The sequence below is a fragment of the Anarhichas minor genome, unplaced genomic scaffold (genome assembly GCF_050575085.1).
Source record: "Anarhichas minor isolate MPS153535 unplaced genomic scaffold, ASM5057508v1 ptg000014l, whole genome shotgun sequence".
NCBI classification, from domain to species: Eukaryota; Metazoa; Chordata; class Actinopteri; order Perciformes; family Anarhichadidae; genus Anarhichas; species Anarhichas minor.
The window spans coordinates 14,939,690-14,965,596 of NW_027466460.1; the positions used below are offsets into that span (position 1 = coordinate 14,939,690).

The following is a 25,907-nucleotide window of genomic DNA, read 5'->3' on the forward strand; positions in this document are numbered from 1 at the left end:
AACCGACAAATGTTTGATATTCTTACTTGATAAACGATTTATATTCCATGTTGTCAAGGTTTTTATACTTTTTGACGACATGAATCAATTAAAGAACTCATCATTTCACCTGCACGATGCTAATTGTGATGTTTATTTTCACCGTTTTAACCTGTTTTTCACTGTTGTGATTTTACGTCATTGGTGGCCAAAATTGTTTGAGAAGAAACAGTCAAAAAGAAACAAAAATGACGAAATATATGTGGTTCTGGAAGTGATGTAGCGACAACTCGTAGGGCTAGCTGGCGTGCTACTGTAGCTGGTGAGCTAACAGCTAACACACTAGCAACGCTGGTAGCATGCTAGCACTGGACAGTCAGTCACAACATCTCTCTGAGCTTCTTTCTGTTTTCTCTGTATTCAACTTTTTAAGGCATTTTGCTCATCCTTCATCATTCAATAAAGATGAAGTGAAGAAGGGTAAAACTTTCACTGAGCTAACTCTCAGTGCTGAGCTTCATTAGCTCGCTAGCTAACAGGACAATACGTCTACACAGTTTATTTAAAAGACCTTATTTATCACTGACTCTTGTCTCATTACTGTCTGTTTTGAAACAGTTTATACTGACAGACGAGGTTAAATAAAATGCTACACACAGCTAATAAGCTACGATGGCTGCCTCCATTTTTGAACTCTCTCCGTTCCTCCAGCCGTCGGCACTGTAAAGACGGTTTGCTGTTAGTCACCGAAGTTAAACACCAACGCATCAGACTGTGTGTATTCTGGGAAGCTTCCAGGTGTGGATGTGTGTGAATGTAAGCGTGAACACGGCGTAAATGACAAATAGAGCTCTCAGTGAATCTTTCCCTGAATAAATAAACAATCATCTATTTATCCAAGCGTAACTAATCACACATGACTGCTTTTTTGTGGTTCACACACATAATGATCAAACTGTTAATGTGTCCCTATTTATACTTTTAAACCAGTTCAGCATAATTTGCATATAACCGTAGTGATTATAACATGTTGGAAACTGCTCTGTTGACGAGACAAACCTGAATCGAAATAAACTTTTCTCCGGACTGCTCATGTTTTAACAAGACTTTATTATAAAGACACGAATGTACATCTTTCAAATTTCAATGGAATACTGACATTGCGTGTCTAATTTCACATTTTTATTTTCTTTCCTCTGCAAAGAACAAATAGCAAAAAATCTTTCACCTTTTAAACAAGTGCTGCAATTCAATCTCCAAAATACAACACCCCACAGGCTATACCACGTGTTTCTGAACGAGGTCAAAGTTTGAAATCAGATAGAAATGAACATCAGCGATCCTGAAAATCATAGCAGCATCATGTTTTTGACAAATAAAAGGTTTGTTAGGAAAAGCCCACTCAAGAGTCTAATTTATGATTTTTTTCACGTTATTTCTTTGAAGAATAATCCCCGCTCAAGATCAAGTTAACTGATTAATCAGTGAGACGATCCCAGACTGCACAATCTTGCAGGTTCCACTGAAATGTTACTATTAAAAGGCCTTCAAGAGCTGTAAATGGGTCAGTTTCTCTCGAGTTCTGGAGTAGAAAAATAATCCTGGACGAGTCGATCCGCTGATGTCGACAGAGCTGAACCCCGAGGCCTTCAGGTATCTGTGCGTCGTTTCAGTTCGTTCACAAATAAACTTTCTTAAAAACGTCTCTAATATTAGTTTAAAGGATCTTCAAATATAAACCACCAACAACAAAAAGAATACTTCTTTGTAAGCAGAGAAGAAGAGAAACACAGGAGGTCACAGCACTTGGAAACGCCACGAGGCCTGGTCTTTGTAGTCCAAACAGTCGGAGGCGTTGAAGTTGAGTTTCCAGGCCGAAGCTGCCGTCTGCTCTTTGTAATCCAGACAATCTGTGGAGTTGAAGGTGAGGCCGGGCGCGCTGTACGCCTGGTGGTGGTGCGATGGGTGGTGGTGATGGTGGTGGTGCCCTGACGTCTGGCCAATGTGGTGGTGCGGGTGTCCCGACATGGAGCTGCCGGTCATGGGGCTGAGCTGGTGCGGGTGGTGGGGGTGGTGGTGGGAGTGCATTGGCGCCAGGTAGGAGCCGCACTCCACGCCGCCGAAGTAAGAGCCTGAAGCCGAGGCCGGGTAACCCTGACTGTACGCCGCCGCCGTCTGGCCGTAAGACACCGGGTAGGAGGGCGTCCCCCCGGTGCCGGAGGACGACACGGAGCGCTGCATGCAGGAGGCGCTGGTGGGGGCGGCGGGGTCGGCCATCGTGGCCGGCGCCGGGGCCGGGGAGATGGGCGCCGGGCTCCAGATGGACGACACCGGGGCGGTGCCGGAGGTAGAGGTGCTGATCAGACCGGGACCGCCGAGGCCGGAGGAGGACGTAGAGGAGGACGTGGAGGACGAGCTGGAGGAGGTGGAGCTGGACACCGCCGGCGGGGTGAACTGGCCGCTGCTCTCTGAACCGGTGCTCTCTCTCGCCGGAGACGACTTCTTCTTCATCGGTTTCACCTTGGCGCTGTTGCTGCTCTGCTGCTGCTGCCGACACTTGGCTCGCCTGTTCTTAAACCAGACCTGAGGAAGGAGGACAGGTCAAAAGGTCACACGTCGGCTGGATCAGAAACCAAAAATAAACCCCAGCCGAACCAGACGGAGCTGGCAGGAACTAAACACCTTTCCTCTAACACAGCCCTACTGAGGCGCTGTGGCTCTGACCTCTGACCTTTACTGCTGGCTGCAGTTCATCAGAGACTCTTTTCTGTGGATGAAGACTCTGCTAAATGACTCCAGCACCAAAAATAACTAGTAAAGGTGCGGAGCTTGTGAATCTGTGTTTCTTTGAGAGAAACAAAACACACTTTAAAGGGTCAGTTCACCCAAAGTAACAAACAAAACATATTCCTCACTTAGTGGCATCTAGGCATGTCGATCATTTTGAGGTTTTCAGGTTTCTGCCTCCACCTCACAGTCTGCAATCTATTGGTTTTGTGTCGCTCAGCACAAAAACAATGCCAATGGAAAGTCAATTGGGATCCTTTTTCTCGTGGTGTACACACAACTTAAACGCTACCATGTGACTATGCAATCTACAGAGCTGATGGCGTCATATTAAATATTGAGAAAGACCACTCGTAGTGGGCGGGACTGGAGGTGAATGTGTCCAACAAATAAAGGACTTTTCAACCACGAGATTCAAAATGTTATTGTAATCTTAAATTGTGAAAGTGACACATTCGTGAAGTTTTTCCTAAAACTAACTGTACGTTGTTTTTTTAAGCCCGACCACGATGCTTTTAACAAGTGGTTTTAGTACCTAAACCTAACATTTGTTTGTAGCTTAATGTCATCACGAAAAAGAGTTTGTCACGAAAAGTAAAGGACAATTCTCTTGGCTCAGCACTAAACCAGTCGATTGCACTTTCTTACTTGACAAACTGCCGGTGTCGGTATAATAGATGTGAATTTAATTTTGTTTACAGTGCTAAAGTACTTTTTACTGTATTTTAAAAATGAATTTTGTGAATCAATGCCCCTGTTATTCTGGATAATCCACAGATAGGATGATACACACCGTTCACAGCTTTCAGGGACTATTTCTTCAGTGGAAAGTAGTTCCAAACAGGGACACATTGTGGAAGGAGACACTCCGACATAAATATTTAAAAATTTGGAGAAATAAAATGAAAACTATCTGTGTGGTGAGACATCACGAGAATATATATATGTTTTTAGTGATTTCAGTGGACTGTCACTTTAAATCCTGTTGTATTTTGGCCCACAGACGCACTGAAGCAAACACAGTGCCACAACCTGTTCAGTAACTTGCCCTTAATTAAGTGATACTTACATAATAAGAATTTCACAATCAAATATTTGTCTAAGTAAATGATTCATATTATTAGTAAAAGTGCAGCATGATCTGAGTGAAAAGATGCAACTCTTCTAAACCACAGTGTGTTTTTTAAAATAAAGTAAGTAGGACCACCAATAACTCCATGACAAAATTACTTTCACAAACATTCATAAAATAATTATCTGCACTTTGGATATAATGTTACAGTATTTAAAGAGAACATAATATTTTCTATGATGGAAAATGTTCTTAATAGTTTAATTATTAAAAATAAATGAGGGCCAAAACTTGCAGTGGGACTAAAATTGCGATGTTTAAAAACAGTAATTTGCTTCCATAGAAATAACAACAGCACTCCTACTGATACCACTGATAACTGGGCCTGTCAGAGGTGAATTAATAAATGCTCTGGTGGTAAAAGCGGCCTGTCAGCAGCAGCAGAAAGCAGAGAGGCAGCAGCCATGATTGCAGCTTTTAAGCCCAGCAGAGGGCCGCTAAAGCCGGGGACAGAAAAGCTCTCGCAGCCTTTTATAAAGAAAGCTCCCCGCATCCAACGCCCAGCCAAGTTCTCCACTTTAATTAAAGACTTGTCTCTACTTGATCATATGAGCTGAACTTTTCTTTTTCACACTGGAGCTAATCATGCAGAGGCCTGAGGTGCACAGAAAGTTCATCAGAGAGTGGCACCAAAACTTTAAAACCTGAGCTCAGATGCATGAAACTGGTCCAGGACCAGTGTTATTTAGTAAATGATGAAGTAACAGAAGAGCATGAAAATATATCCGCTTCCAGGAAACTCGAGCTCAGAATGCTTTCTGCTGTGACCTCAGAACTTCTTTGCTTATTATTACACCAAACGTTTTTAGAAAGGTTTTACACTCATAACCTTACATATACTCATGTGGGATGATATTTGATAAACATCTTGCGGATTAAAGTTAGAGGAAACTCCACTGAATTATCCACAAAGTTTATATTTCCCCCTTTCCTTCTAAATGAAGTGTAAACCCTTCACATTACATGTCCCATGACATCTCTCTCTGACCTGCACTCTGGACTCCGGCAGGTTGATCTTCAGCGCCACCTCCTCCCTCATGAAGATGTCCGGGTAGCGCGTCTTGGCGAACAGCGACTCCAGAATGTCCAGCTGCGTCCGGGTGAAGGTGGTCCTCTCCCGGCGCTGCTTCCGTGGGTTTCCTGGAGGAAGAAGAAGAAGAAGAGGAAGAAGAAAAAAGATGAAGAAGAAAAATAATGAATGGTTAATTACTTTGTCAAAGACACAACTTTAAAATCCCTCCAAAAGTTAGAGACCGAATCGTGTCGTGCGCTCGAAGAGCTGTCCAGTTTTGTTTGTGTGTGATAATTTTACTTTTTAACTGGCGTCGTGTCTTCGCTGTGGTTTATATCTTGTGATTATTATATTTTTTCCACATGCAGACGCCCAATTCCCCCCGCGTATTTGGACGTTTCTTTTTTCTAGCTTATAAAACATTTGGGACTTCTAAAACAATAACAAAGTATAGGCAAATTTAGCGTTTTTATCACCAAGACAAACGTGATTGGTAGATTTAACAACAATAGAAAAATACAAATTACAACATAATTGCGGCCTCAAATGCACCACAAGCACAGACACAGAATATAATGCGTAAACCCAGTTTCCCCTCCGCGATAATCACACACTTTTCCACCCATCCTATAAAAGTCACTTTAAGACTTCAAAAGTATTAATTTAATTCGCTTTGTATTCGTTTATACCAACCAGACACCGAGAGCTAGTACTGCGTGATATACTTTAGCAGCTGTGTATAAATATTAGAAATAAACTCTGCAGCACATACAAATAAAAGCGCAGAAATATCTCTATATTTTGGAGAATCAACGTTTCCAGCGATGTTATGAAACGCATGATCTATAACTCTGGCTCCGTGTTGATTTGTTAGTATTTAAGTGTGGCCCTCATGACTCGTGCTCCGTACCGGGGTATCCCACAGACGGGTGGAGCAGGTCCATGGCTCCGCTCAGGCCCAGTCCGTTCATCCCGTACGGGGCCTGTTTGAGATAAGACATCATGCTAGAAGTGCGGAGGGGAGACCGGGGTCTGGACGGACGGAAAAGCGCGGAACTCCCGGTGTTTAGGTCGGCTCCTGCGGGAGAGAAGAAGCACGAGGAGTGAGTCATATTAAAATGCGTTAATGCATTATAAAGCCTATAAACCTACACGTCACTTGCAGCAATAACACTTTCCAAACGGCAGGCCTATATATAGGCTACAATCCACAGACTTTAATTTCTCTCAACTTTTTTTTTAAACACATAGACATTCTATGTAATCAGATTTAAAGCTGCACTATATTAGTAATATAAAAGCACATGAAGCCTGACATTTAATGTGAATGCAAGCTTTTTAACAATGAGCGCAGTAAAACACAGAGGAAACTCTCTGTTATGCAATCACGAAAATGTAAATGATCCTGCTGATTGTAGATAACAACGTTTGCGTTTTACATTTTGGGCGTTTAGAATGAAGTTTGAATTCCTAAATCACGAACAATGGGATTTCACAACATGATGAATCGCCTCGATAATAACCTTCATTTAGTCATTTACGATACGAGAGAAAGAGAGGAAACCAAATCTGATGTTATAGAAAATAGCTTGAATTATGGGGGAAATATGTGATAAACTCTTTAACATGTAAATAAAAGGGACGTGGAGGAGCTAGAAGGACTAATGCTTGCATGGGTGTGAGGGTTGGGGGGGGGGGGGGGGGCTCCCAGCTGTTTGATTAATATGAAATAAAGAGAGACACCAACATATCACCAGACTCTGATGTCACAGGAGAAGCTGTTGTTAAAAATAAATAATAATAACGCTGCTGAACACGAGCTCAGTGGTTCCGTGAGAGCAGATGGGACCGAGTCTTAAACGGGCCCGTTATCGCTCACATCTTCATTACGTTTTCATTAATTCAATAGCTCACAATTAAATCGACCTGTGGGCACGCGCGTTTAGATTACAGGACACTTGAGATTTTTCTCACCTCCGAATATCAAAGTTTGTCTCCAATAGGATTTATTCACGCGCAGACTTTCTGACTGTGACATCAGACTGATGGTTCGATGAAATGTAGTTTATTTAAATGTTTTACTTCAATTTTCCCCCAGTAAGTGTGTTATTATGTGTTACAATTCAAATGTTGAATATGTGTTTTATTCATGTTTTGGACAAAGTTTATTATTTGCTTAATATTCACGTGCTGACTTAAAAGCTACTATTGTTTCACATGTCCTTAATGTTATCTATTTATTTACGAATATTTACTGCTGTTATTTATTTTTGCTTTGCCTTATGAAATGCATACACTAAATATCATATTACACTTTAATCACGGTAAAACAACACATTAAACACATTAAGTGTCACACGATAATTCTAAATAAATAACAGTTAGTATATGGAATACAAAGAAAGTGGTTTAAAGCAATATTTAGAGAATGAAAATAATATAATAAATACAGATATAATCTCTCTCTTTAAAGAATTGATCTCAGAATCAATGAATATCCTGTTACTTGATTTACTCTTCTTTTTTCTGCAGAACTTCACACATTAGCTGCAGCTCTAATAAACGGCCTTAATGATTAACTGTTAGTATTAGTGTAAAACAATGTATTTAGATAAGAATTTCCATAATCCAGTGGATGCTTTTAGCAGGTAAATGCTCTGATGGACCTGAACTGAGGCGTTAACACTCCACATAAAGCATTACTTATTTCCATAACCGCAGGAAGGAGCCGAAACACGCAATGTAAATGCGTCAAACCTGTGTGCAAATGAAGTCCATTACAATTTAGATTAGATCTACAGGGCGACAATTAGCGGAGCGGCTGTTATCAGCGCAGAGAGCGGACAGGAGGCCGCGGGCTGAACGGAGCTGCACGAGGATAAATACACCGAAATGAAGAGAAAGCCTAATTAAAAAATGCACACATTATAAAACACCTAAGTGTGAGGTAACGGTAACGAACAGTTTTTTTTAAATTATGTATCTTAGAGGCAAAACAAACCGATTATTTCTAGAATTTATTTAACATATTTTTCGTATTTTAACTTGTTTTTTAGTCTTCGAAATATTACAACAGCCTCGTGTTGAGAGCTTCCAAACACTTAAAATAAAAACCAGGTAATAAAAAAAAGGGGTATATAAGAAATAATTTCAGTAATGTTTGCAGGCTTCACCTGGTGGAATACTTCACCGTAAATCAGGAGAAACAAACGGGAGAAATGAAATAAAACCAGGTGTGAGTTTCACCTTCTTCAGGCTCCTGTTGTGTTTAAATCCTGTTAAAAGTCAAACCAATGAGATCCAGAGCTCCAGAAATATCCACATGGAGGAAAAAAAAGTTTGTTGTTGTCTGTCAGAATACAAAGCAGGTTCACAGCTCCGCGCGCACCTGTTCCGATAACTAGAAAATTAACATTTCAACGCAGGAATAAAATAAAAAAAATAAAAAAAACACCGTAGCGTTGTGACTCTTCCGCGCGCTCCTTCTCTCTCTCTCTCTTCCTGCCGGTGACGGACGGAGATTGATGCTCGTCCTCAGAGGCTCTCGCGCCTCTATGAGTCAAGGAAGCATGCGGGTCCGCGTCCTGCGAGCCAATCACAGCGCTCCGAGGCCTTTTACCGGGGGGGCGACGCGGACGGCCAATAGGCGCGCGAGCTCGGCGCCGAAACGCCCGCCTCTTTTGAATGGAACGCGGCAGCACGTGACACGACGGGACGGCTCTGGGTGTCAAGAGAGTTGAAGGAGAATCGGCCCGGCTGCCATTGCGCAAGAAATGTTCGATGTGGGCCGCTTATTTTAGGACGAACTGTCACATTTAAGAGTAATAATGGAGTCTGCGTTAAAAAATAAATCAATAAGGAGTTGTTTTATTTTTAAAATTATATTAACATAGACGTGTTTTTATTTGGCAGAAAAGAGAAATTAAAAAGGCAAATTTTACTTTTTTTCCTGCCTCGTCAATAAAACAATAAATTAGCTTTAACAGTTAGCCTAGCATTACTTTTTTGAGTTTATAACCAATTAAGGCTGCCGTCAGGCCCACAACACTCAGTCCACATTAAAGTTCGTTATACTTAACTTGCAGTAGGCCATGGGTATTTTATTAAATTATTATTATTATGATAAGCTACAGGATGAACAACCTGACAACCTCAACCAGCTGATCAAATTCAGAAAAAAATACAGAAATATTGTTAAAAAAGAAACCCAATCATTTCAAACAGCTGCTGATTAAAGCTGCTGCTACATTATTTGACTTAAATGGTCTTTGAATGAAATCAACACTGAGAGGATCATCTTGTAAATCTATTTTTTTTAAGTGTCTATTGACAGACAGACAGTTAGATACAAAATGTATAAAGGTCATTTCATAATAATATAATTTACATGAAATCAACGATACAAATATAAAATAGAAATGAGTACATCAGTAAATAATTTAACTTATAGGCCTGAGAACAAATAGCTTATGAATTCATGAGAACAGCCTCGTGGTGGCTTTCTGAGGCCGGGAAACACGTGATCAAATTAAAAGAAAATAATTGTTGTATGAACAATGTTGGAAATCTTTTTTCTTGGTCTCATTTCCTCTGCGCGTCCCCAGTGATTGGCTGTGAGGCCGACGGCTACAAAGCCAGTGATTGATCACAAGTATCAAGATATCAAATGGACGGAGCCATTGTTGATGTGAGGGTTTTTGGGGGTCTAATCCCAAATTGCAGGAGTATTTTCTTAATACTAAGCCCGTAAATCCAGGGATCAGGCAGCCTAAAGAGGTGTGTGTGTGTGTGTGTGTGTGTGTGTGTGTGTGTGTGTGTTGGAGGTGGTGGGGGTTAAGTTTGGAGAGGCTTCTCGTTTGTGTTGTCGGCCGCTTATTAAAAGCGTGATGCATAAAATCCCAGGGTTGTCAGAAAGCATGCTGCAGGAGGCTCCGGCCAGGCTGCTGCACACTTCATAAAAATAAAAAACACAACACACACACACACACACAACCTGCCGTGCAGACACAAAACGGGGCGGGACAGCCCTTTTAAATCAGCTGACAACAGTGAGTTTGGCTGCAGCTCAGCAGGCAGGTGAGGATGGGACAGAAATAAAACCCCACATGGACCAGGAGAACCAGAACACACTCCAGGACTCTGATTTGGACCCACGAGGAGAAGGATGTCGCTCCACTGGGACGCTCAGGTAGGAGCGCTGGATCTTTCTCCTGTTATTCATCAAGTGTTTGTGGTTTAACACCATTTGTTTTAAAAGGGCAAAACATTAGGTTTGAGTAAAAATGCATCAGCCATGTTTGAAGTGATGTCATTTCACTCAGAAATAGTGAAATACTGTTTCTTCCTGTTATGTGATAATCTGTAAAGAAAAGTGATGTTTTTATTGTTTCTTTAAGTTTAGATCTTTGAGGGGATTTCTCACTTGTTGAGGTGCAGCTCTGTTTTTAAAAGGCATTTACAAAATAAATAAATGACAGAATGCAAATATTCATATATGAGTTAGGAGGATATTCAATTATTAGGGGTGACATTGACACTAAAGCTGATTATCAACCAGTGCTTTTTTGGAAATTTGTAAAAACAATAAAGAAAAAAAACAGGTATGAGTGTGTTTTAAAAGGCCCCCACATGTCTCGACAACTTTAAAAGTATTTTTAAAAAAGTAAAAAGAAATACACGATAGTTGCTGATTATTAATTCAGATATTGTCAGTGTGGAGACAAACTGATGCAAAGCCCGTCGCTGTGACATTAGAGGTGACAGGACGGTGACGTACAGATGTAATAAGCCTCCGTGTGATGACGCAACATCCTCTTCATCACAACTGTTCTATAGTCTGCAAACCCATTTATTTAGCTCAAGACGTAGGAGAATGTCATGTTAAAGTATCTAAAAAAATACCAATTTCTAAATATTGTTGAGTGTTGTGATCACGGAAAGTTGGAATCACAAAAGTTTGATTTTGTTTGTTTCCTTTAGTACAAAATACAACTTTACATGACTTCTGGATTTTTGCTATTAGTTGGAAAATAGAAATGTAGAATGACTTATAGAAGTTTTAGTAGTAGACAGAACTTTGTCTTATTCACACAAACAGGAACATAATGTGAAGTATGCTGAAATGATTTGGATCAGCTGTATAGACCTGATGAGTGCTCTCAACCTGTGGACGGAGAGACTGATAGCCTCTCTCTCTCTCTCTCTCTCTCTCTCGCTCTCTCTCTCTCTCTCTGCATTGACATTTATGGAGCAGATCTGTTGCTTTAACCAGCTGCCACATTCTCTGTGCATCCGACATCTCTGTGATGAAGGACCTCGGCTCGGTGGAGCTGACGGAGCAGATAACAAACGGCAGCTCACCTGACTGTTGTCATCTCACCTGCACACACGAGGGGAAATAACGTCAACACACACTGGTAGGTAGGAAGCAGAGGATGAGTAGAAACCCCTTAGAGGTGGAGTAATATTATACTGAAATTCAAGGGGAACAGGAAGTAGGAGAGCGGAAGCTCATATATGATCTATTCTTCTGATTTTTGCAGATTTTAAATGCAATGAATAGTGGTTTCATAAAACTGAATGACGGTTTTAATAGGTTCACAGCCTTATTGCCATTACCAGCATTGACATATATATATATATATATATGTATATATATATATATATGTGTGTATGTGGTCTGGATGTAGAGATAAATAGGACTTTGGCCTTTTTTCCTTCATTTCAAACTGGGTTTAAAAACAGTCAATGTGCTCTAAATGTAAACATTTATAAAGTTTCCCTCACAAACCAAACGCTGTGAATAAGAAGTCATGTTCAGCCGCTAGATTTCTGGTTCATTAGTTTCTTAAACGAGCTGAGAATCAACCCTTTAGCCCCAAACCTCTCTAGTGCTGCCAACGTGTGCAGCAGTTTGAGTTTACGATCCGACTGAAGTTCAGGCGGTGTGACAGGCTGCAGGCCTCGACATCCGTTTATAAGATTAGTTCATAAAAATACATTTTACTGTGTCAGTTACACCGTTTTCATTAAAAACGATCTTTCATTTTCTTTCAAATCATTCAAAACAAACTGCAGTAAAAACAGTTTTGTGATCATTTCTTTTCTATTGAGATTCAAACAAAACAACATTGGGATGGAAAAGACAGCTGAAAGGTAATTATAAATGTTGCTGGATGTATATTCTTAGACCCCAAATCCTCCAATGTTCAAAACGAAAAGTGGGAAATTGTCTCCTTAACTTCCACTAAACCTACTGGTCATTTATACTATTATCTTTCTCTACAACTGGTTTATAGTTGATCTACAGAACTATCACCCAACTGGTCCCTTCAGTCACCCATATTTCATAATAATAATAATAACAATGTCTTGTTTAAATGGAAACCAGCTTAATTTATTTAACGTTTAAGGTTCATCATCAGGGACAGGAGACGTCTCAGCTACTATTTTTTACATTGCTGTTGTGAAACAGACACCCGAGGAGCCGCAGCAGAAACAGGAAATGAGAAATGACTCGTCATTCAGTGTCAAGTACAGTACAGCCAGCAGCGAGTCCTTTTACAGAGCGCTGAGAGAGGAGCATGTAGCTGTCAATCACAGGCCCTGTGGCACCGCCCCTCTCATTAAGAAGGCAAACAATGAAGAAGAAGAGGGGGGGGGGGGGGACTAGGAGGGAGAAATCAGACACCAGAGCCACGAAACCAACTGACCCCATCCAGTACCCATCACCCCCTGAAACACAGAGGTGTGTGTGTGGAGGAGGAAATACTTTGGTGTGTGCGTGTGTGTGTGTGTGTGGGGGGTTAACTTCCAATCCTTTTAGGATTATGCCTCCCCCCCCCCCCCCCACCTCTCCTCTCCTCTCTCTGGCTCTGTTCTTCGCTCTTTCACTCTGCTGCCCCTCGGGCAATCACGTTAAAACTTGCACGGCCAGCGCTCATTCAGATATCTCTAACAATGCGTAGCAGCGGTAACCATGTGAGCGCTGGCAAGGCACGCAGGAATGCACAGATTCGGTTTCCCCGTCACCCTCCCCGAACTTACAAAACAAAAAAAAAAAAGAGGAAAATATTGGAGGCGATAAAGCATTTTCCCAGATGCCTCGGAGCAAAATGGCTGCTGTTTTTAAAACGACAGTTAGCAAAGCAGTGTTTTGTAAAGAAAAAGTCACGTGAACTAAGAGACCATGTGATCACTGAACACAATATGTGTAGACATGTACAGTTTAAAGTTACTCATGTGAAAGTTACATGTTTACATTTTCAACGTGAGGTGAAGTTTTTACACCTGAAACAAATACACTAAGAGTTAGAGGTGAGGACTCGAGTCACGTGACTCTGAGTCACAAATTTGATGAAAATCAAAACAAGATTTGCAACTCGACTTGAACTTTAATGACTTGTGAATTGTTATTTATTAACTGTGCCACAAATTAATTAATTTCCTGAATCAATCAAGTCGACACTTAATTCCCCAGAATCCACTTTGTTTAGACCGATCTGACAGCATCCAATCAAGCTGCGTTACTGAGGACAAAACGAGACCAAAGATAAGTTTGTTCAATTACAAAAACTAGTGAAAAATCGAAATGCATTACATTTGGTGTAGAGCGCATTATGACTTGTTTAGGACTCGAAACTTTAAGGTCTGGGCATGGCACTTGACTTGGGACTTGACTTTGGATCTGCCTGTCTTGACTTTCGGTCTTCACTCAGGACTTGCTTGTCATGATGTGGGTCATGACTTGGGACTTGTCAGTCCTGAAGTCCCAAGTCAAGTCCCAAGCAAGACTGACAAAAGACCATTCAAGTCCCAAGACAAGTCCCAAGTTAAGTCCCAAGACAAGTCCCAAGACAAGTCCCAAGCAAGACAGACAAGAGACCATTCAAGTCCCAAGACAAATCCCAAGTCAAGTCCCAAGTCAAGTCACAAGACAAGTCCCAAGCAAGACAGACAAGAGACCATTCAAGTCCCAAGACAAGTCCCAAGTTAAGTCCCAAGACAAGTCCCAAGACAAGTCCCAAGCAAGACAGACAAGAGACCATTCAAGTCCCAAGACAAATCCCAAGTCAAGTCCCAAGTCAAATCCCAAGTCAAGTCCCAAGACAAGTCCCAAGTCAAATCCCAAGTCAAGTCCCAAGACAAGACAGGCATCTTCATGGTAAGAGGTAGAAGTTGAGTAGATTTAATGACTTATTGGCATTGTTTGTATTTCTAGTCCTTTCAAACAGAATCAAATATCTTTTGGTACAAGACAGTTTATTTTGATCGATGTGTTGATTGTGATGTTTATCATCCTGATTAAAACTAACAATTACCGTCAGCTGCTGATGGTTGGTGCTGTAGAAACTGTAGCTCTCTCTCACTCTGGATAAGTCCCAGTTAAATGTCCTAAAATGTGAACGAACGGCCTCCAAACAGCTCCTGATCCCGTTCTGAGCCTCAGAGGAGCAGAGGTCAGAAGCCAGCACTCCCTCCCTGCCGCTCAGCATGCAGGGAGGGAGGGAATCGCTACCCGGCCTTATCTCCAGGTCCAGTCAACTAGAGGCGGTGAGAGAGTTTGCTCCATCATCAGAGCCGGCCATTTGATAGGATTCTGGCACTGCAGCTAATCAATCTGCAGCACAGAGCTGCCAGAAGACCTGTAACGAAGCTCAAAGAGCCTCACAAATGGCCTAGTCCAGGGGATAAGCCCCTGCACAGGATTACATATTGATTTTGAACGTCTAAAAAGCTTATCATATAAAACCGCCGCAGACTACAAAAGTAGCGGAGTCTATGCATGAATCCATCTTTTAGAGAGGAGCATCAACTTTCAAATACGGAGACCCCGAGCATGAACCAAAACAGAAATAAATGGTGGAGAAATCAATGTGGTGGATGAGGTGTGGTGGCACATTGTTGACTGGGGAATCACAACTCGACCTCGCGCCTCCGCGGTGGGGGGATGGGCGAAGCTGTTGATGCTTGCTTCTTCGCATTGTGTTGATTTATTTATTTTTATCCACAAAATTATTTTTCATTTCTTTCCTCTTCCTCTCGTGTCTGTCTTAGTTAAAGTGACATAAGAGCGCTGATGTTCTCAGGAGACTGTTCTAGTTTTGAGTCAAATAATAAGATAAAGCAGGCGTCAGTAAGACCGATCCACCAGACTGAATTATCAACTATTTTATGACCATAATGTGGGATATTCATTCGGATATTCGAGGTTCCCAGAGGATGAATCTTAGGGCGTTTTCACTCAAACTCTAGCGCAGTTCCTTCGGGCAGTTGTGAACACAGTAATCGTACTGGTGTGGACCAAAACAACCAGGTTTCCAGGCGAACCGTGTGATTGCAGTGAGAATGTAATCTGATCCAATTGCAGGAAGTGAACCAAAACGCAAACAAATTTAATTATTTCTGCGTGGGGAACTAGTTTATAAAAAGGGAATTCTTTCACCAGAAACATTCATTCATCAAAGATTCGACAAGACGCCATCTTAGGCCCTGTCTACAGGTATACAGATATTTTATTTAAACGGATATTTTCCTCCATGCTTTAAAATAAAATTCAGGCCGCAGACCTTCGTTTTACAAACACGAGATCGCAAAAACGACTTCAAGCGCTCACTGGGCCTGTAAAGGCTACGTCAACAATACGTCAAACACCAGAGAAGAAGATTCGGAGCATGCTCAGTGAGCTTATTTTCCTTTGGCGTTGTAAACAAATAGTAAAGAATGCTAAAGCAACAGCTAATTATTCATTTATTCATACAAATGGACTCATATGTGTGGAGTCGAGTTGCTGCTTAGCGTCACTTTACAATATAAGGCGATGAAAGCCCAAAGCCTTTCAGACATCTCGGTGGCTCGTCGGGAATAGTATCCTGCCAAGGAAGACTCTGAGAAGGTGAGTAAATAGGAATGCGCAAGTTTTTTAAATTTTTTTAATTAGATGGCCTTTTAAACAATATCCGTTTTAGTGACCTAAATCTCCATTTGCTTTGGGACGAGAGGCCAAATCTAACTGGTTTAAAACATATATTTAAAACATAAGTGTAAACAGGGCCTTCAACTGCTCGGCCACTTTATCTTTCCTTTTTTCCTGACTGAAGGTTAACTGACAAAACGTCCTGCAGGCAGACGTCCATCACTGTTACACTTCAGGGTGGCAGGAAACCTTTATCGGGAGAGGTCTGAGGACATGTTTGTCCACCACCACCACCTCCCAAACACACCCGTTTACACACACAAATCACCCTAAAAACAAACAAAACCTGCTTGTCCTTGATGCGAGAGGCAGCGACCAACACAGCCATCAATAATCCGCGCTTAATAATGAGGAGATTAACTGATATCAGGTGTGCAGATGACTGGCGGCTGAAAACAACTAAGGAGGATGGGAGGAGGGAGGCTGAGCCCCCCCCACCCCTTTCTTCCCAACATAAAACTAATTAGAATTGATTTATTATGGATCAGGTACCTTATCAGGTAAGAGAGAGAATTACCATGGTGAGCCAAAGGGCTGCAGCAGGTCGCTGCTGAATGGTAAAATCAATCCGGGTTGACTGCGCCGCATCCCAACGAGAACGACGCACAAAAAAAACACATTTAGAAATCATGTGATAATTCACATTTGTTGCATGTAAAATAAAATATGAGCACAAAGCAGATGTAGCTGAGGTGCGTCTGTCGAGTCAAGTGAAATTTGCTCTGGTCGTGTTTTGATAAACAGAGGACACTTTGCATCACTGAGTGGCAGCGCCTGGTGGCTTCCTCTCAGCAAAACCCTCAGCTCTTCTTCTTCTTCTCTTTTTTTTTCTTTTTCTTCTTCAGCCTCTTGTTTTTCAGCGGCTGGCGTCAGTTCAGCAGCTCGTCGAAACCTCTCCAGCTCCGGCTCCTTTTCTCTCCCTGGGCAACTTTGAAAACTTCATCAATATGTTAATGACTTAATCTTTAAACACTTAAAGAAACCATTAATAAACATTGATTTGAACACTTGCCACCAGTGACTCACATTAATCCAGTGCAAATAGCTGATACACAAACTGCGAGGGAGGGCAATTTGTGGAGGATTACCAATAGAAAATGGACACGAGAGACATTGATCATGCTTTCAGCGGCGAGGATGGAACAAGGCTGATTCACGCCGTCAGAGGATGAGTCACCCTTTCTTCTCTTGTTGAGGTCAACAAGCTTTTTAAAAGGGAAACGGTCCCTAAAATCATATTATTTAAGAATCCAGTGACGCTGGATTTATCCTCAGTGAGGCCACCCACAGTCAACACACACTCCCGTCTGGGCTTGAAGCTGCATAAACAGCGATTAAATGTTATTTCATCCCTGTGATCTACACAAACGTGGAGACATTTGTCAAAGGAGAAGAAACACGAGAACAGACGCCGTCAGCTGTGTCTCGACCAAAACAAAAATGAAGCATGAATAAAATAATACTATACAATCTCTTGGCCATAAAGACGGGAGGCTTTGATGTTTTGTTTGTTACATCCCATTCATGTTAGCTGATCTCGGTGATGGGTCAGACAAACACAGTAGTTTCACTCAGGAGAACACTCTGTGTGTCCCGTGTGAAACCAAGTCAACGTCAACGTCTTACCGTAGTGTTGTTTCGTAACTTCCGTACTTCACTAATGCAAGTTACTTATATCATCCCAAACCACGATCTTCTCCTAAGCCTAACCAAATAGTGTTGTTGCATAAACAAACCTGAAAACAAAGTAAACCTATGTTGGAAGCAGGCAGCAACCTCCAGTTCTGAAAAGTAAAGACAATGCGGAAGTGTCTTAACACGTGCATTCCCTCTAGTGTCCATCAGGGGGCGACTCCTCTGGTTGTATAGAAGTCTATGAGAAAATGACTCTACTTCTCTCTTGATTTATTACCTCAGTAAACATTGTAAACATGAGTTTATGGTCTCAATCTCTAGTTTCAAGTCTTCTTCAATACAGCATGATGTTCATTTAGTGAAGTTAAAAGAGTAAGAAGCAGAATTAATAAAGTGAACTTTAAGGTTTGTTATCTGAAAATGTTAGCATGGACAGAAAACATTTGAGGTATTTTCAAATGTATCTGTATTGGTGTGTACTTGGGGTGAACATATCTTCAATATCAAATTTATTTACACTTTATGATAATTTTTTGGATTACTTCTAGAAATGCTAAAACCGACATATTTTGTATTGGCACAAAACAAACCTCTGAGGTGAATGTCTGCAAGCAGAGGCAGAAATATGAGTCTGAGGGAATGAAGAAGAATTCAGTTTGTAAGTCGATGACTGGCAGCGCCGGGCCGTCGGCCAAATGTCTATTAAACAGAAAACACAAGTGACCGAAGACAATACCCATGGCAATACACAGATGTAGGATCGTCTTTGTTGGGCTGCAGATTCGATTACAGACCTCACACGAGCCGGTGAACCCGAGCAGATGCTGCCCGACTCCGTAGACTGTAGGTTAAGTTTTCTATGGAGCAACAGTGTAGATCTGATGGCAGAGTTTTTATTTAACACTTAAGAACGTAAAGCAACAACAAGTAACTTTCATTTCCAGTTGATTTTAGCGATGGTAGAGTTTCCGAGCACCAGAGTCCCTTTAGAAAACCTCTCATTTTACTGAGATGCTGACGACAGAAATGGCTGATCGGTCGCATGAGTTAAATGTTCGCTTTGTCAGAATTTATTCGGCATAATCCATTTAACGTGTTTAACTGTTTTTTGATGAAAGAGAATTTTGAGAATTGCTCAACGCCTGGAATTAGACCCACTTCGTCAATGTCTAATTCTGCTGCAAAATTTAACTACCGAGGCGCAATCTTTTTGAGTCGCTGGAGCCAGAAAATAAGAATTTGGTTAAAGGTGATGGCCAAAAATTGTCGGTATTACCATAGACTGTATAAAAGAAGTGGAGAGTCCCGGTGACGTCACCCATTGGTTTTTGTGGACTTGAGTTCCACATTTTGGCAATCCCAATCTTGTTTTTTTTGCAACCAATAGTAGCACAAGAGGGTGGCACAAAGTACAACTGGATGCCAAATAAGTCATTTTTAGGCCACTAAAAATGTTACTATGAACTTTGATGAAGTCAAAACACACTGTGAAAGGACGAACAACTCCCAGACCAGACAACGCCGTGGTAGCAACCTGTCAATCACAAGCTATTCCCACCCTAAAGCCTGCACCTCTTTATGGTCTATACGACTCTAAATGGACCATCATTTACTACATGAACATCATGCTGTATTGAAGAAGACTTGAAACTAGAGATTGAGACCATAAACTCATGTTTACAATGTTTACTGAGGTAATAAATCAAGTGAGAAGTAGAGTCATTTTCTCATAGACGTCTATACAACCAGAGGAGTCGCCCCCTGGTGGACATTAGAGATACTGCAGGTTGAAGACACTTCAGCAGTTTTGCACATTTCTTCACTCGGGTGCTCCTGTCTGTTGGAGCCTCCTACTGCTTATAGATTGTTGTTGGAGACTACCAACAACTCTTTTGTCGTTTTGTCGTTTGTGCATCAAATAGTGGGGGACAAGGCGTTATCAACAGTATTACTAAAAGGGCTAATAAACAAAATAGGAGCTACTAATGAAGATTTGAGTAAGGAAATCTTAACTGAAGGAACATTTTTGTTAGAAATTCACCTTAAAATCACAGGAAAATATCCTCTGTTGACCGTTGGCATGACGCTTTAGCACATGATAATTTAGTGCTGATATTATCTCGGATAACATTTTTAACAGAATCCTGTTTTTCTTCTATTTTATTAAATTTGAGGTCCAGCAGTGACCCTGTGAGACGCACCAGTTCTTGGCAAAGAAGCGCTGGGGGAAACAAAGACTAGAAAAGGGCAACTGGCCAAGAGATTTAGGCCGCTCGGCTCCGAGGCCGGTCAACTCGGCTCCTTGAACCGCGACCCCCAAGGAACAAACCCAAAAGCCTTCGCAGAGAACAAGGCTCTGATATTTTCGTGGAGGCTCTTGTATTTGTTCCCCGAAGGTCTTTGTGCTTGTCGGAGTGAACGAAGCCTCCATAACCAAATAAGATTAAGATCACAATCTGAGCCGCTGCTACATTAAAAAGATAAGGCTAATGAGAGTGGCCTGCTCCCTCTACACAGTTACCTCTCCTCTAATAAGAAAGGAAGAGGAGTTTATTTGTTGCTACTCTTTTTTTTTCATGCTCCATTTTTGTTATCAAGATTACAGATTTCAAATTATCTCTGTTTATTCGACACCTTTTGCATGTTTTAGCAGAAATTAACATTCCTACCTTCAGTTTTTTTAATGGCTCTTTAATATGAAAAAGGTCCAGAGCTGCAAAGATTTAGTGCAATTATTATATTTACCGACATCCAGATTGAGGTAAGAGGCGTTTCCTTCCCTGCTAAAATAAATATCTCAGGGATAACACCTTTCATACAAAGCTAAAATCTCCCCGAAGCCCCACAGACATGGATTTAAAGCCCTCGTTGTGTTGTTATAGTACATTTTTTCCTGTTTGCTTTAGATAACAAATCTTTGGTTGACCCCGAGGGTTAGGGGAGCATTACAAATTAATCCCAGTTTTAATAAGTCTGTCTTAAGCCTGGGATCTTTACTCGAAAAGAAAGAAAGAAAAGGGGGAGGGAGAGAAGAAAGGGATCGGAGAGGAAAAGAAATATATTAAACCCTGTGATCACAGGCAGCTTTTCTTGTTTGTTATCCCTCCGTTTTACCTTTAATCCAATACTTGCTAATCCAATTTGTCTTTCGGGGCTCCCACCCTAACTTCTCCTCATCTCACGGCTTTCTCTTAAATATGCCCGGGCCTCCAGAGTCAGTGACCGCTCCTCAATTCACAGTGAGAACTGTGGATTCTGGGACGCATAAACACATGTAGAAAACAAAGTTTATGAAGAAGAACAAAGAGGAAATCGGTGCATGTTGACTGCTCGTTACGCGGGTATAAAAAAGTAAGAGGTTGTTCGAGACAAGTTGTGTTTTCAGCCTGAATATGCATGAAGCGCCATAATCAGATCTTGGGCAGTCACCCACTGAAGGGGAATATTGGGGAACACAAAGGGATTGATTTAATTACTTGGAGTGGGCCTGTGCTTTGGAGGCGCCTTGTTAGGAGGTAGTGAAAAGGCTGGCAGTATCCTTGTGGTATTTTTGTGAGGGGGGCTTGGTGGGGCAAAGGGGAGTAAGGGGGGGGGATGCAGTTGCAGATGGTGGGGGTACGGAGGTAGTCTAGCTTCTTAAGTCACCAAAACTAATCCCGAGTATAAAGCTCTCCTGATTGAAAGGACCTGCATTGATTGCTAAAAAAAAAAAAAAAAAAAAAAGGACAAAGTGCATTCTCTGTTTAACGTCAATCTGGCCAACGTTCATCCTGTTCAATCACCTTCTCTGTTCAGAAACCTGTGGCGATCGTATAACACGCAATCTTTCTTTTATTTAAAGACGTAGAAAGAGCTAATTTAATGCCTTTTCATTCATATTTTTAGGCCCGGGGGAACCTGACCGAAATGCTTTCGATTGACTGAGCGCTTTGAGATTTCGTGAATGTCTAGAGTGACCGAAGGAGAGTCGCCGCTTAGAATATTCATCTTAACAAGTCATTCGGTCTCGTGAGTCCGTCTTGAAAGAGGAGAAGAAATTGTTACATAATTCCACTTGTTCGGTATCGTGAATGTGGACCATATCCGAAAGATTACTTCCCTATCCAGAAGATAAGTAGAGAATTAATTGATTTGTCTTGGAAGGAGGAAGGCTTTTAGATTCAATCGCCGGACATTACCGGTGATTTCTTTAAATATTTAAAAACCCGCTGCAATAAGCATGCCGCTTAATACAACAGGGGAAATTAATTACAGATGTGTATACATATTTTCTTTATTCAAGGACCATTATCAGGAAGTTTCATCTCTCTGCTGCTTCCCTCGGCGGCGTTTGTCTTTGTCTGAGCACGACGACGGATTCAAGGGTCTTTAGAGGAAAACAAAGCACTTGAGGTATTTTGAAGTGGGGCGTAGATGTGAGACTCCAAAGCAGAGCTCACCTGATAGATCCCTGAGAGGTGTTTTCATCAAAAGGGCCCCTTTCTACCTCCAAGACCCAGACAATAAGCCCGGCCGAGTGGATTCTAGTGCCTTGTGCTCAACAGGCACCGGTGACAACGAAGCCCTTAATCATCTCATGACAAAAGCCAAAAGGCATCATCCTATTAAGCAGTGTGCTCCGCCGCTAATATGAGCTACTGCCCGGGAACCTTTCATAGGGCGCTGTGCTATTAAAGTGCTTCTGAACCAGCCAGCGGGAACCCGGGCCCATTCACCTTTCATCTGGGAGCCTGTTGTTTGGCGGCTATAGTGGAGGCCAGCTCAAGATGTTAGTGATCTCATTACAGCGGTTGTGAGAAAACAGCCTCCAAATTTGAGAATCTCCCTTCTCTTTCTCTTCCGTCCTTTTCAATTTTCCACAACCTCCCCGCGTCAAAGGCTTCACCCCTTTGCATGGACCATAAATTGATTATTACTTCAGGTTCGCAAATATGCTATTTTCCCTGAAAAGTTTACTCATCCACACCCCCTGCAGCCCACTCTTTCTTATCTTTTCTTTTCGGGGAGGTACGCTGAATGGGCGGCCAGGTTGAAAAGCGAAGAGGCCCCCAGCGTCACAAAAAAACGTTCAGATTTCTCATTTAGTTGTCTTTATGCTGCGAGCGCCATGTGGTCCTTGAAGGTGTTGAAAACATGGGAAGCACCGGAGGGATCAGAGCAATCTCATTAGCATTCGCTCAGAATTGGAGTGGCTGTATGGCGAGACCGAGTCCTCTGTCGGGCCCGAGACGGCAGTCTCCGCCGCCGCTGCCTCCGCCTCTTTGTGCCTTTGTGTTCTTTCAAGATTTTTTTGTCATGTCGGGCTGCTTTCCTTGGCGGGACGTTGCCAAGAGGATCATGGGAAAAGACAATATCGTGGCTGTCCGGTAGTTTGACAGCAGCTGGACGAGTTCAACATAAAAGTGAAATGACACAATGAAGTTGTGTCATTTGTATATTAAGCAAAACCTATTGGGACATTTTAACAACCCTCCCAAAACAGCAACTAATGCTGACATCACAAAACGCTTCAAATTTGAGTTATGCTGCCCGACGTGAACCCGGCCGATCCCAGATGGGTTTAGACAATTTAGTGTGCCCATCGTCTGCATACATGCGTACTGTGTCATTTGTAGAACTGTGTATATGAATTGATTTAAGAAGTGCTTGATTATTTACCCAATAGTATCGCATGTGTACTGTGAACAGGATATCAACAGTTCATTTTTTAAGTATTAGGGTTATCATCAATACTGGCTCATGTATATATATATATACGTAATACCAAAGAGTAGAGTAGATAATGCGTTAGCCTGTAATGGATCTAATAAATTGAAGATGACAAAAATCAAACATTTTGCTCTGCGTATCAGATTAGGTCTCAGCTTTGGGGCTGTGAAATCACAATCTGCAACAGTAAACAGTCAAACTGAAGAATTGTCCAAACTTACCATAATGTCAATGTGTTTTTCTGTTGTATAAAACGACTCAGAGATCAACAGAGCTTTCTCTAACAGCAGACATTTTGAGTAGCCAAACTAATAATGTTAATTATGACTGCGCACCCTTTAGGTGTGCTGGTTTCAGCATGTTTGTGTTTTTTAATGCACGCTGACTCACCGGGACACTTCGTTTGAACAGAGGAATCATTGACATTACCAGTGTCTGCTGTGCTATTATAACATCTTAAACAGAATCTTTGGCGTTTTGCTGTTTAATCAAATTAACTAGTTTTAGTAAGTTAGCTAAGTAGCAATTTAGATAGCAAAGAAAGTGGAACAAAGAACAGTAGCTAGCCTAAATGTAGCTGTAGGCTATAGGTGGAGTGTGTGTGCAGAACTACATAAAAAAGGTTGAGTTGGGAAAGATTATTATTTAGATCAAGTTGTGTATCTTTGCTTTACATGCCCTTTAGATTCATCTTTGCTCTTGAATGTCAGCTACGCTAACTAGCTAAACCCAGGTAGGCCTAAATCCTCATTACCCCCATCACAACCTATCTTTAGTGTGTTTCTGCATTTTATTTAACCAATTTTATAGCTACACAAAATGAAAGCTAACCTAGCTAACATCAACAGCTTGTATGCAGTTAGTCACAGAGTGCTGGCCTTCAAAATAAAAGCTTCATAGTATCTTTAGCTTTGGTTTAAGGGCCTTTACACATCGGGGCGTGATAAATAAACGACACAACAATGCCAAATACTTGCCTGTTGATATTGTATGTCTACGGCTTTTATTTTGAAAGGTAAGAGCGTGAGCAGTGGATCTGGTCTTCGTTGTCTTTGTCGAGGTTGAAAAGTAGTAATGAAGTTTGCCGTCTTGGTTCAGATTACGGAGCCTCCATGTTGTTGTTTTACATTCCTAACAAATACAATGTGATTGGTCGATGCCTTCAGTCGAGGTGCGAAAGCGCAGGAAAACAAACTCGTTCCGGGAAAAATATTACGCCGCTTTTTCTTGACACGTAGTATTCATGACAAAAAACACAGTTTGAACAAATATATATATATATATATATATATATATATATATATATATACTGCTATGTTACTTGCAACAAGATGCTTTTTTCTTGCTTGTGCACTCTGATGTAGATTAAAAAAGCTCTATTTTTTGAAGACTGCTGCATGAAAAGGACCTGCTGACGGATTGATATTCTTTTGATTCCTCCAGGGGAGGTTGCGTCAGCGCTGTCGGCCTGTTTTCAGCTCCAACCGTCCTCACAGTGATGCGGTTACCCACAGCGACACCTTGGACCTGCCCAGAACAACCACAGCCGTCAAGGTTACCTCCACAGGAGCTGCGGTCATCACTCCCATCCCCTCGGCTCCCAGTCCGAAGGATTCTCTGACCGACAACTGCAGTGATTGTTTACTATTTGTTATTTATTACAAACAATGCAAAAGTGAACAAACTTCTCAAAGGCTTTAACTGATGCGGTGAAATGTGAAATGGATGTAGGTGGAAGGGTTTATCTGCTAAATCCCAGCAGTTGGCCTCACTATCGAGGACAATGACCCTAAATAATGTCAACAGCTCATTTCCACCGGGGCTGTGTGTGTGTGTGTGTGTGTGTGTTTGTGTGTGTGTGTGTGTGTATAAGCTGGTTTGATACGAGGCCATCTCCGCTCCGCTCACCGATTAACGTGAGACAAAGCAGCGGCTCGAGGTTTTGGGCCCAAAAACATTTTAAAGATGCTGAGTCAAGGATTTTCTCAGGTAGTTTGATCCAAGTTTAATGACACGAGCTGTTGAACATTTATTTTTAAAAAATAAAAATAATTCACACCGATTGTTCGCCTCCACTGAGAGATTGTGTGCAGATATTGAAAAACAACGGGAGGAGAGGGAAATAGAAGTTATACTCTAAGAAACCGAATAATGTTAAAACACAACACATTATTCATTTGATGCTAACTGTGGGAATGATGTGCATGTTTATTCATACTGATCTTATCATCGATCATGCTTCTTTTCACAGATGGAAAAATGACACAAAATTTTTGAAAGTGACACTCAGAGAGCTGAAACCTCAGCTCAAGTCTCCGAAACGCTCAACACATTTTCTGCTTTGCACCCAATTTGCAATCCACCATGGCACTTTCTGCAACACTGTTCACATAAAACACAGGAATCCAACATGAAGTCACTTGTTTGTCATTTCAAAACACCGCCACATCTATGGACCAATCGGCCAATAAATGAGCCAAAATATGCACAAAATCTGCTTAAGCAATCGTAAACAAAACTGTAATCCATTAGACGATTGCCAGAAAATGAATCTACAACTATTTTGATAATCGATTTATTGTTTAGCTCATGTTTCCAGCAATAAAGCAGAATAATTGAGAGCTTCTCCAGTGTGAAGTGTTGTTGCTCCTTCATGTCTTAAATGATAGCAAACTGAA

General features: G+C 41.5%; 1 protein-coding gene across 3 annotated transcripts; it reads right to left on the reverse strand.

Annotated features, from left to right (window-relative positions):
- Positions 1-1,776: 1,776 nt before the first annotated feature.
- LOC142950055 (homeobox protein OTX1 B-like) lies at positions 1,777-5,914 on the reverse strand. Of its 3 annotated transcripts, none has more exons than XM_076091963.1 (4): positions 5,821-5,914; positions 4,887-5,038; positions 2,384-2,562; positions 1,777-2,335 (listed from the first exon to the last, which is right to left on the reverse strand). In XM_076091963.1, the coding sequence occupies exons 1-4, from the start codon at positions 5,912-5,914 to the stop codon at positions 1,777-1,779; spliced, it is 984 nt and encodes a 327-aa protein (XP_075948078.1). The 3 variants fall into 3 exon arrangements, with proteins under 3 accessions (XP_075948078.1, XP_075948077.1, XP_075948075.1); XM_076091962.1 differs by having other exon boundaries at positions 4,887-5,046; positions 5,802-5,914; XM_076091960.1 differs by having other exon boundaries at positions 1,777-2,562.
- Positions 5,915-25,907: the final 19,993 nt, after the last annotated feature.

Coding starts and splice junctions, on each gene's coding strand:
- LOC142950055 (XM_076091960.1), bottom strand. CDS start 5,914: ATGATGTCTTATCTCAAACAGGCCCCGTACGGGATGAACGGACTGGGC. Junction 5,039..5,820: donor CCCGTCTGTGGGATACCCCG/GTACGGAGCACG, acceptor TTCTTCCTCCAG/GAAACCCACGGAAGCAGCGC. Junction 2,563..4,886: donor TGCCGGAGTCCAGAGTGCAG/GTCAGAGAGAGA, acceptor CTCCTTCCTCAG/GTCTGGTTTAAGAACAGGCG.